This window comes from Eptatretus burgeri, chromosome 8 (assembly GCF_056783735.1).
Source record: "Eptatretus burgeri isolate ZD-2024b chromosome 8, Ebu_testis_v1, whole genome shotgun sequence".
Classification (NCBI taxonomy): Eukaryota; Metazoa; Chordata; class Myxini; order Myxiniformes; family Myxinidae; genus Eptatretus; species Eptatretus burgeri.
The window spans coordinates 4,740,786-4,760,865 of record NC_140968.1 but is presented as its reverse complement, the minus strand read 5'-3'; the positions used below and the strand labels follow the sequence as shown (position 1 = coordinate 4,760,865).

General features: G+C 45.7%; 1 protein-coding gene across 3 annotated transcripts in view; it reads right to left on the bottom strand.

Annotated features, from left to right (window-relative positions):
* The window catches only part of TTF2 (transcription termination factor 2), an 87,137-nt gene that overhangs the window by 996 nt on the left and 66,061 nt on the right, over positions 1-20,080 (bottom strand). For all 3 annotated transcript variants that reach the window (XM_085890728.1, XM_085890730.1, XM_085890729.1), the window contains 7 exons: positions 9,209-9,261; positions 8,911-9,011; positions 2,321-2,488; positions 2,042-2,106; positions 1,719-1,872; positions 1,434-1,516; positions 1,210-1,284 (listed from right to left, as the gene is read on the bottom strand). In XM_085890728.1, coding sequence (XP_085746854.1) covers positions 1,210-1,284; positions 1,434-1,516; positions 1,719-1,872; positions 2,042-2,106; positions 2,321-2,488; positions 8,911-9,011; positions 9,209-9,261 — 699 coding nt within the window. The remainder of the gene's footprint in view (positions 1-1,209; positions 1,285-1,433; positions 1,517-1,718; positions 1,873-2,041; positions 2,107-2,320; positions 2,489-8,910; positions 9,012-9,208; positions 9,262-20,080) is intronic.

Below are 20,080 nucleotides of genomic sequence, written 5' to 3'. Positions count from 1 at the left end.
AGTCATGTCAGAAATCAAACCCACACTAAACAGTTCAGAGGAAAATGTGCTGCAGCGGTATCATCCTGGCAGGTTCGATTGAACAACACCGATCATTGTTTATGCCTCACCCCTCCCCACCCCCCAACACTTTTTGTGTTCAGAATCTCGGCTCAGAGGAGCTAAAACACAGAATGGACCAGGAAGTAACAGAACAAACTACCATCAGCAGGGTTGATGGACAAAATAAAGGGAGATTTGGAGAAACAGCTTTTACTCCGATGAACAGCCAAGAGAAGTTTGATTTCCAACAAAAGACAAAAGACTAAATTTCAGGTGGAACAATGAAAATGCATCGATATCAGAGATCAATTTAATCAGCAAGAAAAGAAACAAATGAATGAATTAACGAATGAATAATTCTATTAGAAAGGATGAACATAATTAAAGTAGAAGTTTTCAAACAAAAGTAAACAAACAAAGCGCAACACGGAATAAAGCAACGATGTTGAGAAGAGGAGAGATAGAGGTGAAAGTATGAAAAGCGTCACACAGCTTTTGAGGAATATTAAAATACGTTACACAAGAGTCGGTACGAAAGTAATGCCTCGTGTCTTTCAGTTCGTAACCAAAGCATTGTCGGAAAGCGACGCGAGATCGCAATGAAAGGTTGGTATCTCCAACACGTTTTAAGTTGAGCGGCTCTGCGGTCGATCACGTGACAACATCATGCCACGCTTTCAAAATGGCAACCGCGCTCGGTGTGTGCACACAGCAGAGAAGAATTATAGAATTTTTTTTTTTTACCGCGGAAAAAGCTTCTCCAGTGGATTTTCAGGCGTTTCAAGAATGTACTCAGTGCTTCTACCAACAGTGTGAGCACCGTTAGACGTTGGGAAAAGCATTTCAAAAGCAGGGAAACCGATACCGACGGCGAACCTCGAAGTGGGGTAGGCCTGCAACCGCAGCGACACCAGAAATCAAGAGTTGGATCGGTGCGCTCGTTAAAGTGCGCTTCGGTCGACAGAAATTACGTGGAAAATCACTTGATATTTACCACGTGTGCATGCCATTGGAAATATATTTAGTGAGAAATATAATAGGAGGCATTACTTTTGTACCGACCCTCATATGATTAAAGATAAACCATGAAATAATATTAATAATATTAAATATCAAAACAAATAAATCAAAAAATAAACCAAAACAAAGGTGAAAACTAAATAATACTTGTGTATGTTGACGTTACGAAGTTGTCCCAAGCGGTAGATGCGATCACAGGCTTGTTCCTCCAGTGCTGGGTTCCTGTGTTACATGTATGGAACAATCAAAGGTGATGATCCTCAAACGTCCAAAAAAAAAACAAACAAAAAAAACAACCTCAGCCTCACACCAAACCAGAATCAGAAGAAACAAAAATGTAGAGATCAGAAAGCATCTCTCGAAAGCCATACCAATGCATGTCCATCAGGAAGAGGTGATTTCCACCGACCAGGTTAAGGCCCACGCCGCCAGCACACAACGAGAGCAACAGCACCTGCAAGCAAGCCCAGCGCTCGAGTTGAACAAAACTCGGGCCACTCGCATCACAGCACGATGGACAAGCTCAGCAAATAAGATTGTTCAATAGTGGGAATTCCTGAAGGGTCCGAATCGAGACGTTCATGGACATAAAACATCTGAGTAAAATAGATAAGTTTAAAAAGAAAAGGAAGAAAGACATAAGAAAACAAGCCTACCCGCGGTCCACGAGCAATCAGGTTAAAATTGTCAACACACTCCAAGCGGCGATGGAGTGAAACGGCGCCATCGATTCTTAAGTATTTCCAGCGAAGCAGCTCCAGGTGCTTTGCTACGACTTGCAGCATGGAGCTCCACTGAGACACGACGACACTAGTAAAAAGAGGGGACATTTGGGCAGGTTTAAGAGAGGCACGAGAGATACGCGACACAGGTAAATGTATGTTGCACTTATGCGTGTACGACTGTACGTCCAAGTGCTCGATGCCTGAATCGCCCCCAAAAATCCCACCACCTCTCCTCCAATGTTCATCGCAATTACCATTTTTCAGGTGGGCTCGAATCACGATCGAAAACTGCTCTTAACTCCACCAACAAAGCAGATATCTAAATGAAAGACAACATGGGATTGAGGATATGATGAAAGAATATCTTTGACATCAAAGGTGGAAAGATGAGGGTAATCAACAGGAAACTTTCATTGTTAATCACTCTTGGCACAGAAACATTACAATTTCACAAGTGATTGATAAGAGCAGCTGAAGCAGACAGAACAAAATATGCAAGATAAACAACATGAACTCGAATTCTTACAACAAACCTTTGAACTTTTCCACGTTTTTGAGAACAGAGCTCCGTTGAAAACCTTTCCGGCCAAAGTGATGCAACCCTTTTCCTCTGAGGTTGCGGGAGCCGAGAAGGAAGAACTCATCTGCTCGTCCAGACTCGCGTCTATCCCATCGCTCTCCAAGTCACATTTCTGCAATACCTTCACAGCCCATGGACAACATCAACAAAGGAAAGGTCCAAAATAAGTAACGACACATAATTTGACGTCGCAACATCGACATCGTCTTTGCTTACTCTAGCTTTGACCTAAAAACTCCAAGACCATTTGACCTCAATATACATTCTGTATATATGGTCAGGTCAGGTCAGGACAGGAGGACAGTACCTTACGTGGTCCTATGATTGTTGAAACAGCAGTCTGTTGAAACTCTTTTTGACTATACCGATAGGCGGTGATTGAATGGCTTCTTAGTCGAGTCAGTTCCACATGTTAACCAGTCATCGAGTACAGAAGAATGCTCTTCTCCTGCAGGGAAACCTTGGCCGCAGGCTTGGTCAGTTTCCAGGAGTGATCAAAAAGGCGGTCATCCCGACTGAGACAAGGTGGTTTTTCAAACGAGACTTGGAGTTCCCCATGCAGGATCCGGTAGAGAGTGATCAAATGTCCTCTAATTTGTCTGTAATCTAGTTGAGAAGAGGTGTAGGTTTGATAAGCGATCCTCATAGAACCGTGTTTGACTGCTTACCATTCTCGTAGCGCTTTGCTGAACGTGCTCAAGTATCTATCTGTCGCACTGAAGAAACGGCTTCCATACCAGGAGGCCGTATTCGAGGTATGACCTTACAAGTGTGACGTATCGGTGCTGGAAATTATTTTGGCACGATTTCAGCAAAAGCACGGTGCACAACTAGCAGTTCGACACCATTCAGTCTCCAGACCATGGTGGAACTTTGGTGCCTGATGTACATTACATTGCATTTTGCAGGATTCAGCTCTATTTGCAACTTGACGGCCCACCTTTGAAGTGAAAGATCTTCATGTAGCATCAAATGGTCATCAGCCTCAAGAGCATCACTGCAAATTTTCACATCGTCCACAAAAAAATGGCCTTATGTTGAAAATTATCGACAAGACCATCAATATGGACAAGGAATAATACAGGGCTAAGCACAGAACCCTGTGGTTACCCATATGGTACCTACTTCCATTGTGACAGGGTACCGTTTTGGAGACGCATTGTTTGCGTCCCGTTAGGAAATCACGAAGCCAGGAGAGAAGCGGTTGCTCAATACTCAGCCCCTCAAGCTTCAGTAGGAGTCACTCGTGCGGCAGAGTGTAAAATACTTTGCTAAAGTCAATGGAAACGTCAGCTGCTCGGTGTTGGTGCATGGCTAAAAAGTCCAACTGTCTCGGGCAGACAGTAGATTTGATGTACACAAGTGTTTCGCCCGAAATCCATGTTGCAGTATCGGGAGTAGTTTGTTGTCTTCCAGGCAGGTCATGATTTTCTTTTTTCGTAGTCTCTCGAATACTTTACAAGCCGTCGACGTAAGAGGTAAAACTAACAGGCCTATAGTTGCCAGGCTGATGCGTATCCCCTTTTTGAAAATTGGCGGTAGACATGCAGTTTTCCAATCCACAGGCAAAATTTCAGTGGATGCGGATAGCTGAAAGACTGTCCGTAGCAGTATAGCTCGCTTTGTGGCGAGCTCATACATCACCTCAGGGTGAACACCGTCCAGTCCTGGCAACTTATAGGGGTCAAGCAACCAAAATTGCTGCTCCACATCAGTCACCGAGAACAGGACTTGAGTAAGGCTCGCCTCTGGTGGGTTTCGGCACATGAAATCAGGAAGAGGCCCTGGTCTCTCCCATGTAAAATCCATTTGAGTAGTGGTCGGTGAGGCATTGTGCTTTCTCTCGGTGTGCTGTCCAGATTGTGCTGTCAACTTTGAATGCAACTACGCCATCCCGTGTGCGAGTCTTTCCCCTAAAGTAGGCAAGCAAAGTCTCATCGGTACAGTCTTCGCTTGACTTGCAAGCAGTCTCATCCTGACGTCAGGCCTCCTTGAGGCTTTGCTTACACCGTCAACTTAAGGCCTTAACGACAGCGTAGTCCACCTCTGATCTTGTTTTTCAGTCGCGCCTCGAGTTTCTGCTTAGTTTCCAGGAGCTTCAGTGTTCCTCGTCAACCACGGAATTCTATTTTTCGGACACACTTGCCCTTCTGGGACATATCTACTCACTTGGTCTCGAATAACTGACTTGACATGTTGTCACGCTTAATCTGCCAAATCTATGCCCTCTAGTTTCCATTGGATATTGGTGGCTGCTGATCTCATTCTCACAAAGTTGGCCTTCCAGATGTTGCGGTGCTTGCCTGGTGCTATCCGTGGTACATTGTTGGGTAGGAAGTGCCACCAGCAGAGCACTACATTATCGTTGTTACCCAATGGTGGAAGAGATAGCTGCATTTGCACATCCTCATCATCCTTTGTGAATACAAAGTCCAGACATGATGTCATCTGGCCCTCAGAGAAGCGTGTAGGCTCCACTACATTCTGCACGAGTAATTCTTCGGCAGCTACATCCAACAATCAACTGCTGAAAGTTTGGCCAGTTCACATGGGAGCACATTGAGGTCTCCCACGAGTAGCACATTTCTCGTTGCTTAGCAGTGGTGGCTAGCTTCCACAATGAGTTTCACGACCACTCAAATCTTGGATGTTACAATCTGTGTCCCACAGACTGTCTCTGAAGCTGGATCCCTCGCTTGTCTGTTGTGCAATTTCTAACTCTGTAATTAGTTTTAAGCAACGCTGCCTCACCTCAATTGAGAGGTCAGGCTACATGCTGACTGGTATGCTTCTATGTTGCGGCCACCTCCTTATGAGCAATTCCCTCTCGGAATTAGAGCGGGGCACCACCTTAATGGTACGCAGGCAACTTGTGGGCAGCTCAGGACGTTTCCCCCATCCAAATTACAGCTCGTATGGGTACCTCCTTTGCAGCCGACAGGAGAGATGAGAAGCATGATTGCAGGAACATCATATCGTGCTTGTAGCGGGCCTCAGGTGTAACCTGGATGACAAGGTCCACTTCGTCCGGTGCAAGCAACCTAGCACTCTGATCTTTGTGACAATTCTTGGGTACTATGGTTGCCGGACTTGGAGTTGCCTGAGGTCGGTGTTTGTACTGGGCATTGGATGCCCAGGTGACTTCCTCCTTTACACCGTCCACCAGCAGTTTCCCTGCGCCATCGGCTATGGTGGTGTGGTGTGGTGCGTGTCTGGATACAAGAACCTCGCTGCTCTGCACCTTTTTGTCACAGACTTTCGTTTCCTGGTCTTGGCGAGTGCTGCCGCCAGATGACTTCACACCCTTGGTCGAAGTAACATCAGAAGATGATGCGGGTGCTACCAAGCTGTCTTCGTCCATCTCCTTGCCGTTGTCAGCAACTCCTCCTGGGATTACAATCGGTGTCATTTCAGCCTCCTCCGTTTTTAGGAGGGGTTGTTCAGTGTCGCAGCATTCCATTGATGGAGTGCCATCAGCCAAACATGTGGTGTCACTGTGGAGCACCACCCTGTGGTTGCTCTCTTTCTCATGTAGTTGGCAGCATAGCATTCTTTGCAAACTGCTCCACTTCACACCAATGCATACCATACGAGTTCTCCATAAAACTTCTCTGTACCGGTAATCGAGAAGCATTTGATGTGGAACCATTGATCACAGTTGTAGAAGTGCACCACCTGATGTTCATTCTCAACACCTCGAGAGCACTTTTTGCAAATATTGGATGCCATTTTCTCAGGCCTTACGCATCAGGCCTTCATATCTTTAAGGCAGCAGGTATGATCGCAGCTCAACCACGTATCAGGCATGATCATAGCAATGACAGATCAAGAACAACCTGGCAAAATTGCTTAAAATTTTATTTTATTTTTAAATTAAAGTATCATGGTACACGTGATTAGTTTAGTTCAAAGTCCAAGCTTGATAATTTTTACCAGACATGACCTCTGACCTCTGACCTCGACCCAAAATCTAATCAGTTCATCTTTACATCATTATACTGTAAATACTTGTGCCAAGCCATTTTCAATCCCTTCAGCCATTTTCAAGTTATCGCGGTAACGAAAACCTATCACGGATACACAGACTGACAACCCGAAAACAATGCCTCCAGTGACTTCGTCAGCGGAGGCATAAAAATCTTCCCTGATTTTCATTCAACTTTAATACAATTGGCCCCCAGGCCAATTGCCCCAAAATTTGCTCCACCACATTATTGTGACACGCATCACAATAAAGAATTGCCATACTTACGAATAAATAAATAAATAAATAATAATTGAAAAACAAAACAACAAATTGCAATTCTTAACCAAATCGATGTGAAAACATGAAATAACGACACTGGCCGAACGGCAGGTGGAGGGGCAGAGCTTGGCTTATGCATTGGCCCTTCAGCATCACGTTCCAAGGCAAATTCTCTGTTGGGAATCAAACCAATTTATACAAAGGGTGCACAGTCTCCAAGGGACGACAGAATGTAACGACTGGTCATACCATCCAAGGGATGACATTGAGTGGAACGACTGGTCACACCATCCAAGGGATGACATTGAGTGTAACGGCTGGTTACACCATCCAAGGGATGACATTCAGTGTAACGACTGGTCACACCATCCAAGGGATGACATTGAGTGTAACGACTGGTCACACTATCAAAGGGACGACAGAGAGTGTAACGACTGGTCATACCATTCAAGGGATGACATTGAGTGTAACGGCTGGTTACACCATCCAAGGGATGACATTGAGTGTAACGACTGGTCACACTATCAAAGGGACGACAGAGAGTGTAACGACTGGTCATACCATTCAAGGGATGACATTGAGTGTAACGGCTGGTTACACCATCCAAGGGATGACATTGAGTGTAATAACTGGTCACACCATCCAAGGGACGACAGAGTAATGACTCGTCACACCATCCAAGGGATGACATTCAGTGTAACGACTGGTTATACCATCCAAGGGACGACATGGAGTGTAATGACTGGTCACACCATTCAAGGGACGACAGAGTATAACGACTGGTCATACCTTCCAAGGGATGACAGAGAGTGTAACGACTGATCTCACCATCCAAGGGACGACAGAGAGTGTAATGACTGGTCACACCATCCAAGGGATGACAGAGAGTGTAACAACTGGTCACACCATCCAAGGGATGACAGAGTAATGACTCGTCACACCATCCAAGGGATGACATTCAGTGTAACGACTGGTTATACCATCCAAGGGACGACATAGAGTGTAATGACTGGTCACACCATTCAAGGGACGACAGAGTGTAATGACTGGTCACACCATCCAAGGGATGACAGAGAGTGTAACAACTGGTCACACCATCCAAGGGACGACAGAGTAATGACTCGTCACACCATCCAAGGGATGACATTCAGTGTAACGACTGGTTATACCATCCAAGGGACGACATGGAGTGTAATGACTGGTCACACCATTCAAGGGACGACAGAGTATAACGACTGGTCATACCTTCCAAGGGATGACAGAGAGTGTAACGACTGATCTCACCATCCAAGGGACGACAGAGAGTGTAATGACTGGTCACACCATCCAAGGGATGACAGAGAGTGTAACAACTGGTCACACCATCCAAGGGATGACAGAGAGTGTAACAACTGGTCACACCATCCAAGGGACGACAGAGTAATGACTCGTCACACCATCCAAGGGATGACATTCAGTGTAATGACTGGTCACACCATTCAAGGGACGACAGAGTGTAATGACTGGTCACACCATCCAAGGGATGACAGAGAGTGTAACAACTGGTCACACCATCCAAGGGACGACAGAGTAATGACTCGTCACACCATCCAAGGGATGACATTCAGTGTAATGACTGGTCACACCATCCAAGGGATGACAGAGAGTGTAACAACTGGTCACACCATCCAAGGGACGACAGAGTAATGACTCGTCACACCATCCAAGGGATGACATTCAGTGTAACGACTGGTTATACCATCCAAGGGACGACATAGAGTGTAATGACTGGTCACACCATTCAAGGGACGACAGAGTGTAACGACTGGTCACACCATCTTGGTTATTTAAACAAGGAAATGAGGACATTTGACCCACGATTGCCATGTTGCACTCCCGAGTTAATTTTTGCGACAGCGTTAAAAAAAACAAAAAAAAAAACATCTTTGTAACATTTTCCTGAGTCAAAATAACCCAATGTTGATCGCGGACCCATCTCGTACAGATAAATATGAGATATGAAGACACCATGATGTTCATTCACCATTATTCATCAATTCATAATACCCAAGAGGAATTTTAATTTACGTTCAAAAATCGATTTTACAATTCAGATATCAACGATTCACCTTTTTCCGATCACCCCAACCCCTCAAACTCCCCAACCGCTGCACAAGGTGTCACCACAATTACCGTCCATCAAATCGCATTGCAACTCAAACAAGCTGTTCAACTCCCATCGGGTGAGAATAAAGCACACAGCACGCTGTAACCAATGAACCGCCAGGACACAAGGACATGTGAACGAGTGCTCGTACCGTTGAGAGCAGAGCCGGGTGGCAGCAGCACTGACGCAGGCGGAGCAGCAAGGACAGAATGTGAAACGTCGTTGAACTACACACTTCAGATTTTACTTCCACTGAAAACAATAAAGAAATCAACAAACAAATACGCAAGAATGCAGATTGAACCTGTTAAGTGATAAAAATGTAAAACAATAATTTTGATTCCTTCAAAAACAAACAAACAAACAAACAACAAATTAAACAGCTCCACAAATCCACGAGGAAAAATCCTCAAGGGTACGAAGTGAAAAAGAACAAACTTTGATGTTACCTGAACCTTCGTGCTTTTCCTCTTTCCTCTTCAGATAAGACTGCAGTTTGGACCTGAAAGATGACAAACAAAAGAACAGCAACAACAACAACAACAACAACAATAACAATATTATATTCTGTATTGCTGAATGTTTTCGTGTCAGTTTTCGGCGACAAGGCCTTCCAGGGAGGTAATCTCAAAAAGATCTCCAAGGGGTCGTAGGCGGATAAAAGCACTTCCCATTGGGAAGTCATGCTTGCCTCATGGAAAGGTGGGAAGATCATTTGACTGCATGAAGTCATCCGATTGGTTGCTCGTGCTGTGTATGCACGAGTATGACGTACACAAATTTTAATCAAGTGACAAAAGCATTTTTTGGTGACAATTAAAAATTAAAGACAGCAAAAAAAAACAAAAAAAAAAAACACGCACGCACGCACACGCGCACACACACACACATAGCAAAAACACAAGCTGTTAGCAAATCCTGCTTTTAGAAAATGCAACAGCCAATAAATGAAGGAGCCAGACAAGAATTGGGGAATTATCGACCCGTTAGTTTAACTTCAGTTGTGGGGAAGGTGTTGGACAGGTTAATGAAGGAACGGATAAGGGAACATTTGAAAAAATTCAAACTAATCAAAGGTAGTCAGCACAGATTTATGAAAGAGGAACCACATTTAACCACTTCATTGCAGTTCTATGGAACAGTTTATAACTGGGTGGGAGCTGTGAGATGATGAAATTTTAATCAAGTGACAAAAACATTTTTGGTGACAATATTTAAAAAAAAAAAAGACAGCAAAAAAAAAACCAACAAAGGAAAACACACACACACACACACACACACACACACACACACACACACACACACACACACACACACACACACACACACACACACACACACACACACACACACACACACACGTCTTTTCTGCCACCAAACAAGTACAGTCATGCTCTAGCGAACAACCAATCACATTCCCATGAAGTCTCATGTGACTTACCAACAAGGCAGTGTAGAGTTTACCAATATGGCAGCATTTGGCTGCAACTGATCACCTTCCTGGGAGGCCTTGCTCAGATCGCTCATGTGACAGTTGTTACAGTGCCTACAACCACAATGGAGGACTAATCTGAATCATGAAGGCTTTTGTCATTCTGCACCAGCGGCCAGACAGAACCAATCGATGGAATCACTCCGATCCGATATCAACCTTCTCCCGATCGAGTCTCCCCCTTTTTTTCTCCGATGAATCAACTTTCACCCCTGATCCAGTCTCTCCCTTTTTTCCTCCGATGAATCAACCTTCACCTCGATCGAGTCTCCCCCTTTTTTTCTCCGATGAATCAACCTTCACCTCGATCGAGTCTCCCCCTTTTTTTCTCCGATGAATCAACCTTCACCCTGATCCATTCTCCCCCTTTTTTCTCTGATGAATCAACCTTCACCTCAATCCAGTCTCCCCCTTTTTTCTCCGATGAATCAACATTCACCCTGATCCAGTCTCCCCCTGTTTTTTTTTTAATGAATCAACCTTCACCTCGATCCAGTCTCCCCCTTTTTTTCTCCGATGAATCAACCTTCACCCTGATCCATTCTCCCCCTTTTTTCTCTGATGAATCAACCTTCACCTCGATCCAGTCTCCCCCTTTTTTCTCCGATGAATCAACCTTCACCCTGATCCAGTCTCCCCCTTTTTTCTCTGATGAATCAACCTTCACCTCGATCCAGTCTCCCCATTTATTTCTCCCATGAATCAACCTTCGCCCTGATCGTCTCCCCCTTTTTTCTCCGATGAATCAGCCTTCGCCCCGATCCAGTCTCACGCTTTTTTTCTCCGATGAATCAACCTTCACCCCGATCCAGTCTCCCCCTTTTTTTCTCCGATGAATCAACCTTCACCCCTGATCCAGTCTCCCCCTTTTTTTCTCCGATGAATCAACTTTCACCCTGATCCAGTCTCCCCCTTTTTTTCTCCGATGAATCAACCTTCACCCTAATCCAGTCTCCCCATTTATTTCTCCCATGAATCAACCTTCACCCTGATCGTCTCCCCCTTTTTTCTCTGATGAATCAACCTTCACCTCGATCCAGTCTCCCCTTTTTTTCTCCGATGAATCAACCTTCACCTCGATCCAGTCTCCCCATTTATTTCTCCCATGAATCAACCTTCGCCCTGATCGTCTCCCCCTTTTTTCTCCGATGAATCAGCCTTCGCCCCGATCCAGTCTCACGCTTTTTTTCTCCGATGAAAGGTTGTCGACACTCAAAACGTCCGGTTCTCCTTGCCTCTCACGGCAGTTTGCAAACTTCGATCAACATCCTGCTTTTAGCAAACTTGTGCATGCCCGTAGATGCGTGGCCGTACATGCAAACCCTCTCCCCCCCCCGCAAAAAACTCAAACCGCGTGCCAGAAACAACAACCACACAAGCCGTTCCTTCGCTTTCACGTGCCCGTACGTGCCTGGCTGTACGTGCAAAAAAAAAAAAAATATATATATATATATATATATATATATATATATATATATATATACTTTAAAACTGCTTGCCAGAAACAAACACACAGGCCGTTCCTTCGCTCTCGCGTGGCCATACGTGTGTGGCCGTACATACAAAAATTTTTTTTTAAAAACTTTCAAACCGCGTGCCAGAAACAACAACCACACAGGCCGTTCCTTCGCTCTCGCGTGCCCATATGTACGTGGCCGTACATGCAAAAAAAACAACTTCCAAACAACCACACAGGCCATTCCTTCACTCTCATAAACGACGACTGGATTGGGGCATTGTGTTTATCTAAAATGCAGATAAGAAATCGAGAAATTATTAGAATACAGTAAGTCATCACTATCCAAAAGTAGTGCGTGCCCGTACAGAATGTTCACATCATTCCACGAATTATCGCTTGCATTGAAGTAACAACTGCTGTGATACTTGCACACAGAGTTAATTAAAATCAAGTTTACCTCCCTGTCTTTGCTTGCCATGACATTCACTGTCATTTACCATTGGCACTCCTACCCCACGGTAACTAAGGCACCGATCGATCCCCAACGTAACTGGCACGGCACGTGACGTCATCGTCGGCCGGCCGTGCACCGGCCTGCGCAGCCATGCCCACGCAGCAACGTGTCCTGTGATTGGTAACTAAATGGCGCATCAGCCATGCCTACGCAGCACGTGTCCTGTCATTGGTTGGTAAATAAATGGCCATAACTTGGGAATCACTTGTCCGATTAATATCAAATCTTGAAAATGCACATACTCAGGTCCCCAGCAATATACCTGGCAAGTTTTAATTTGATCGGACCAGTGGTTGTCGGGAAACAGCGGTCACAGACACACACACACACACACACACACACACACACACACACACACACACACACACACACACACACACACACACACACACACACACACACACACACACACACACACACACACACAGCTGGAATTATAGATAGATGAAATGAGGTCAATGAGATGACAAATGAAGGGGTTGAATGCAGACTGCAGAGCAATGAGTAAGGAAACCCGTTGTTGTGAATAGTTTTTACCACCAAATTGAGATGTATTTCGTTGGCAAGCATGTTGAGTGGAGCTGAATTCCTTAACACTTCCAAAGGCCACAGCGTTTTGACAATTGGAAACAAAAAAAAGTTGTGCACTTTTTTTGATAAATTATTTTTGGAACAATTTTTCTTCAATAAATAAATAATAATAAAAATCGTCTCCATGTACATTGTACACACCTTTATCTCGTTAGCACCTCTTCATAAACAACATCGCTGAGGACACGGCGCTTCTTTGTTTCCTCGTCCAGGGCAAGAATACAGAGGCTTTTAATGGCCAATTATTCAATTAGCGCCAATGTATTTTGCCTTTTCACAAGGAAAAGCACGAAGAGAAGAGAAGAGAAGAGAAGAGAAGAGAAGAGAAGAGAAGAGAAGAGAAGAGAAGAGAAGAGAAGAGAAGAGAAGAGAAGAGAAGAGAAGAGAAGAGACCCGTAATGGCGAACGCGGCTGAGTTTCTCTTCCCCATCGACCACGGCTACGCATTAACGCTTCCTGTCATTGGTTGATAAAAAATGGCCACAGCAACGGTTCCTGTCATTGGTTGGTAAATAAATGGCCATAACTTGGGAAGCACTTGTCCGATTAATATCAAACCTTGAAAAGGCACATCCTCAGGTCCCCAGCAATACAACTGGCAAGTTTCAATTAGATCGGACCAGCGGTTGTTGAGAAACAGCGGTCACAGACACACACACACACACACACACACACACACACACACACACACACACACACACACACACACACACACACACACACACACACACACACACACACACACACACACACACACACACACACACACACACACACACACACACACACACACACACACCGCTGGAATTATAGATAGATGTCACCGCCAATATATGAAGGAGCCAGACAAGAATTGGGGAATTGAAGACCCGTTAGTTTGACTTCAGTTGTGTGGAAGGTGATGGACATGTTAATGAAGGAACGGATAAGGGAACATTTGAAAAAAATTCAAACTAATCAAAGGTAGTCAGCACAGATTTATGAAAGAGGAGCCACATTTAACCACTTCATTGCAGTTCTATGGAACAGTTTATAACTGGGTAGGAGCTGTAAGATGATGAACTACATCCACTGCAGCATGGAAGTACAGTGGATGGACTTCATCTAGACTTTCAAAAGCATTTAAAAAAGGTAGCACATAGGAGGTTGTTAACTTTATTCGATTAGAAACAGGGGGGAGGGGGGGTGATTAGAATCAGGAAAGTCTGGATACTTTAACAGATTGGGCAAAAGACTAGCAGATGCAGTTTAACATAGAAATGCATGATGCCAGGATGGGCAAGAACAATGAAAATAGAAATTACATGACTTAAGGGGCAATGTTTGAGCATGTGACACAGGAGAGGGATCTGGGTGCGGTGATCGATACAGGGGGTACGCAGACAGCACAATGCCAGGCAGCTCGAGGTAAAGCAAACAAAGTTTTAGGTTGTATTCATAGGAGGATAAATTATAAATCAAGAGAGGTAATTTTACCACTGAAGAGGAATTTAGTGTGGTCTCATCGAGAATATTGTGTTCAGCTTTAGTCACCACATCTGAGGAAGGATAGACCTGCCAAACAGAGGGTAAAGCGAAAAGCAAATCTATGAATTCTAGGTTAGCTCGACTAAGCTATGAGCAACAGCTGAAAGATACAGTAAAGTCGAGCTCCAAAGCGAGTTTCCAGTTACCCCACTCCCAGTTAAACTCCCAAATCCAGGGTTACTGCCGCAGCTACACCCTTGTTCCTCGTTTCTCCCATTTATGGAACCACCTTCCAGGAGGTATTTCAATCCTACATTACCCTCCATTGGTTTCAAGTTGGCAGTAGACCAAAATTGAACATAATCCCCCATCCCAAACTGCAATTGTCTCTACCACCATTAACCCTACCTACTCAAACACTCGTAGCAGGTTTCTGTATTTCCTTCCTTCCTCTGTTTTTTCCCCAATTGTTGCCTCTCTGTCTGCTTTGTTTCCCTCTGTCTCCTGCTTTTCTATGAGCCTAGATATTATCCACCAAAAAAAAGGAAAAGAATATTAAAAAAAAAAAACGATACAATACTGGAAGGCATGTCAATAACAGGAAGAATTCTCCGTTTTGAAATAGTTTGTGTTCCCATCTACACATACAAATAATAATGATAATAATAACGACAACTGCCACTTTATAACTGCTGGCAGTGATGACCGGGTACCAAGACGTCCGGCTATGATACAACACCGGATTGATGAGTTACGGACCGAATAACAGGCCACATTCAATCTATTTATTACGTACGCAGTTAGCCCTTTTCCCTGAATACATAGTCGGTATCGATTGAATTGGTGTTTATATAACCTGAACCGAAGTCATAAATGTTGACACCATGGGTGCAGAGGATAAACCAGGACTTCAAGGCTAACGAGACCACACACATCTATCTACGACTTAGGATTGACAAGTTATGGACCTAAAGAACAGGCCACGTTACATCTATTTATTATGTACACAGTCGACCCTTTTTTCCTGGGGCCATCAGTATCAATTGATTTGCTACTCCACTGCGGCTTGGAAGGGTTTGAGGGAAGAGAAGTGAGCCTCATTAAAATAAAATATAAAATCGAAAAGTTTTCAGATTTAAACAACTAAATAATTCTGGTTGCCGGACGGCCGATCGGCCATGTGGCCGATCGGGTTGAAATTTAAAACACGCCTTCCCAATGTCGACAAGATCATATCTGTGAAGTTTCACATTGATTGAAGCAGCGGTTCCAGAGAAAACATTTTACATTTTCCTTCAATTCAGCATGGCTGCCAAACCATGCGACATGAATTATATTCGTGAACAAACTCGTATCCCCGCGTCTTGAGGAAGGTGTGTGTGAAGTTTCAGAGAAGATGGTTTTTAAAGTTTTCAATCCAACATGGCTGATGAACCATGTGACCTATGATGTCATAAAAAAATTTTTCTTCCGCCAGTTCTTGCATAGATAAAGCTCAAGAAATTTAAATTTTTCAGATGCAGTGTTCTTCCTGCCGAATTTTCACAGGAATACCACCTCACCAATGACGTCATAGTTAATAACACTTATACCCCTTGCGGAGACCTTGACAATGAGCCACGTTTCATTTATTTATTTATTTTCCAGCGAACGGTTCAAGAGAAGAAGACATCCAAAGTTTTTTTTTTCGGTTTTTCATAGATGGCGCCGGTACCACGTGACCTATGACATCACAATTATCACGAAGAAAATCTACACAAAAAGAAAAAGAAATGAAAAAAAGATACTATGGTGAAAATTTCATGTCAATCGGACTAACAGTTTGCAAGAATATGAATTTAAAAGCGGAAAAAAACCCACAAAATTGCCAGTGGAATATAAAATAAATACGTAAATAATAACAATAATATATTATATATATATATATATATATATATATATATATATATATATATACATATATATATACATATATATATACATATATATATATATATACATATATATATATATATATATATATATATATATATATATATATAGTTACGAATTTCGCCCGCCCGGCGGGCGATCGGCCACGTGACTCGAATGGCGACCGCGTCGCCCACCGAAACGGACAATTCAGTCGTGACCCTCTTGGAACTACCGCCAAGGAGCTAGTCACGGGTGGGGGTTTAACCTCACCACAACCCAGTCCGCATTCTACCCGCGCAAAATAGGGTGAATCGCTGAAAGTCGATATACCTAAGTACCCGCGCGGGTAACCTACCGAGGGGTTGTACAATGTCGCAGGTCGACTCCGGACACGAACCACTTAAGCGATTCGTTCCGTACTGCAGGGATAACCGAGCGGAGTTATCGTCGACCTCGACGGTTCAGATTATTTACCGGGTGTTTCAACCCACTACCAATCCCTTATGTGATGCAAGATGGAACTTTCAATGAAAGGAAAGGGACGAAACGAAACGGGTCACAGTTACCAAGCACATTTAATACGGATACATGGAAGCACGTATTTTACAGTCATACAATCATGCAGTAATACAAAAGAAACAAAAGCAAGAACGACGCAGAGTAAATACCAAATAAAAGGCAATGTACAAGCACTTAATCACTTTCTACTTTACGGACTGGCGCCACGCACACATTTACACAAAACCCCAAAGAAAAGAAAGGACTTCCCTTGGTGCGGCCGTCGAGTCCTCCTCCCACGACCTCAACTCCGAGCTCAGTCTCCTTCGCCGTCCTCCACTGCCGACTCGACGACGACACAGCTCGACTTCCACGAGCTCCTCGGGCTCCACACCGATGCAGAGACACTCGACCACGACGACACAACTCGGCGACGACCCAACAACGACTTCAGACTTCAGACGGAGGCGAGTTCCACGTGACAGAGAGAGAGCGAGACCTGATGCCACCCCACGCTCGCGTCTTTATCCCAAGCTTGACTCTCTTCTCAACTCCACCCGCGCGCGTTTCAGCCGAAGCTCAACTCTCTTCTCAACTCCACCCGCGCACGTTTCAGCCGAAGCTCAACTCTCTTCTCAACTCCACCCGCGCGCATTTCAGCCAAAGCTCAACTCTCTTCTCAACTACACCCGCGCGCGTTTCGCTCACATTCCGCCCCCCTTTTTCACAAAGCCCCGCCCCTTCTCAACTCCAGCCCCTCCTTCCCGAACATGCTGGAAACTTCCAGAAGGAGGGGTCTCCCGCCCAATAGGCGATGCTCGCACCGCCGTGGCATTCTTCCCCTTCCCTCGCAGGGTGAAATACATCGCGGCGGCGCCATTCGTTTGGGGGAGGGGGGAACGGGGGCCACTTGCTTTCTCTCGTCGAAGGCCAGGCCTCTGGCAACCGTGTGCCAAGTCAGAATGCGGTGGTTGTTGAGGTGGCGTGGTTTGGTGGTTGTTGTAATGGTGGGGTTGCTGGTGGTGGCGATTTGGTTGGTGGGGTGGTGCTTGGTCCAAAATAACGACAGCAAAAGAAAAACGGCTATCTCAAAGAGTCGCAGCCCGAATGAATCACACATATTCCCTCTAAACAACGGGTGTGGGCGAAGTACACATGAACTTATCGATATATCTCATCTGAGGACCTTTCTGGTGTATTGAAAATTTCCACAACCGTAACACGACCCCCTCCCTTTTTTTACAGACTCGTCCCGAGTCGTCAAATTTTCGTGTGCCATCATGTGCAAGTTCTCCCCTAGTACGTTTTACCTTCGGATCCCTGAGTGCGACATTCAGTGTATTCGTGTCCCCAAAATAAATAACCTACGGGCTGAGTAACTAACGAAACAAACCCACTCATACAGACGACTTAAATAAAATGCCGGCGCGATCACATACATGCCGGGGGCGCACTCATATTTACAGTACATCACACCTTAACCTTACAATTTACACTAGTCCATGGCCCAGGATCTATGGACTCTGCAAGAAAAACAACAGTCACAAGCAGGGGGCCAGGCTGCTTAAGCACAGTCCAAGGCCTCCCCCTTTTGAAATAAACGCAGTGAACTGGCAAACGTTGCACGGGCTGCCGGTGCAGTCCCGTGTTGCAGCTGCCATCAGGGCAGTCCTCGCAAACTGCACGACGATCCTGGCGCACATGGCAAAGGTGGTCAGGCAAACACAGCCTGCAGAACAAGGCCACGGCAGGCAAACACAGCCGGCAGACGAAGTTGGCCGGCCTCTCGCCGTGCAGTGCAGATTGGTGGAGGGAGTGCGGTGGTGCTGGCCACTCAAAAGGCGGGCTCGGACCTACCTACGGTCTCCCTCCCACCTATCGCCTTTGCCTGTCACTGTCCATACCCACTCCCTTAATTTGTACAAACCCAATTTAGCCCCAACTTATTTTTTTGTTGTTTTTATTTCCACTTTTACTTCCCCACTATAAATCGTCCCCTAACCCCCTTTACAGTCTTTGTTCGGCTAACCTATCCTGTCCTCGCCTACTCCCAACCCCTACATTCCCTTCCTGGAGAGGAATAAGGGAGAGCTAGCGTCCTGCGTCGAGGCCCAACTCAAGCCCCAGGATGGCCTCCTCAGAGTTCAGCGATCTTTATCCAAAGTGGGTCCAGCGGCCCACAACGAGAGCGAAGGGATGGATGGTGCGGAGGGGTACACTTCCTAATCTACCCTATCCATTTAACTTTTGAACTACCACGGGGCTTCCAACAAGTGCTTCTTGCTTAAACTATCGGTTCTAACAACCCAGATTCCCGTCGCCTGTGTTGGTGTCCTCACAATTTCGGGCCATGCCCCCCAATTTTCCGCCCGTGCCCTCACACGGTTTCGTGGCTGGGACGCGTGGCTCCCTTGGCAGGAACTACCCTCTGCCGATTCTCCAGCGATGGCACACCCGGGCACTACACTGCCTCCGAGCCTACCAGCTCCCTAAACACCAGGGAGTGCCCTCCATGGCGACTCCCCTGAAACGCTCATGTGGCAGGCTGGCTTCCCGGGTCCCTTTCCGAGGGTCACCCATGCCCACGACACTGCCCACGCAGCCAATGGTGCCCCGGGCCCCCGCATCATGCGGGCGCACCCATGCCCACTACGCTATCCCGGCCCCCCATAGGCCCTTGGCCTACTGCGGCCGACAAGCCCGGTACCCGGGGTACCCACTCAGCGATACTCACCGTTCGTTGCCACGCTCCCAGCCCGTCAACAGGGCTCCTGCACCCCTCCAAGCGGGTATCGAGCCTACTTTCCCACCAACAACAAAACAACCTCCATTTTTCAATTTGTCTAACTCACTAACTCACATTACGCTGACCCCGGGGTCCCTTGGGTGGGAGTCACTCCTCCCCCCAATCACTCATCGCACCATGCATTCCACAATCACTCCATTCACTCAGGCCCGCTGGCCTCACTCACTCATCATGTTTCTATCCACTCTACTCTTCAACACTCCATCGCTGAATCCTACCATCCTGCTCACTACATCCCCTAACTAACTCGTGCTCCCTCGTCGTCCCTTACACTACAGCACGTCCCTTTCAACACCACGTAGCGAAGCTACGTCCGCACTACACATTCACTGTCTGTCACTGTCCTCGAATCCAAATATTATTTCCCATTCTAAATCTGAACTGAATCTCTCCACCTAATCCATACCACGGGCCCCATGAGGACTTACCCCTGCCCCATGAAGCCGGTCTAACTAACACTAACCCTTCCCTCTAACGAGTGGTATCCTGGGCCCAGGCAGGGGGGTCTTCCACCCCTTGCCCGGGAATCCTGTTCACCCGAAGCGAGGCTTGATTTTTTTTTTTTAATTGCACAGCACCA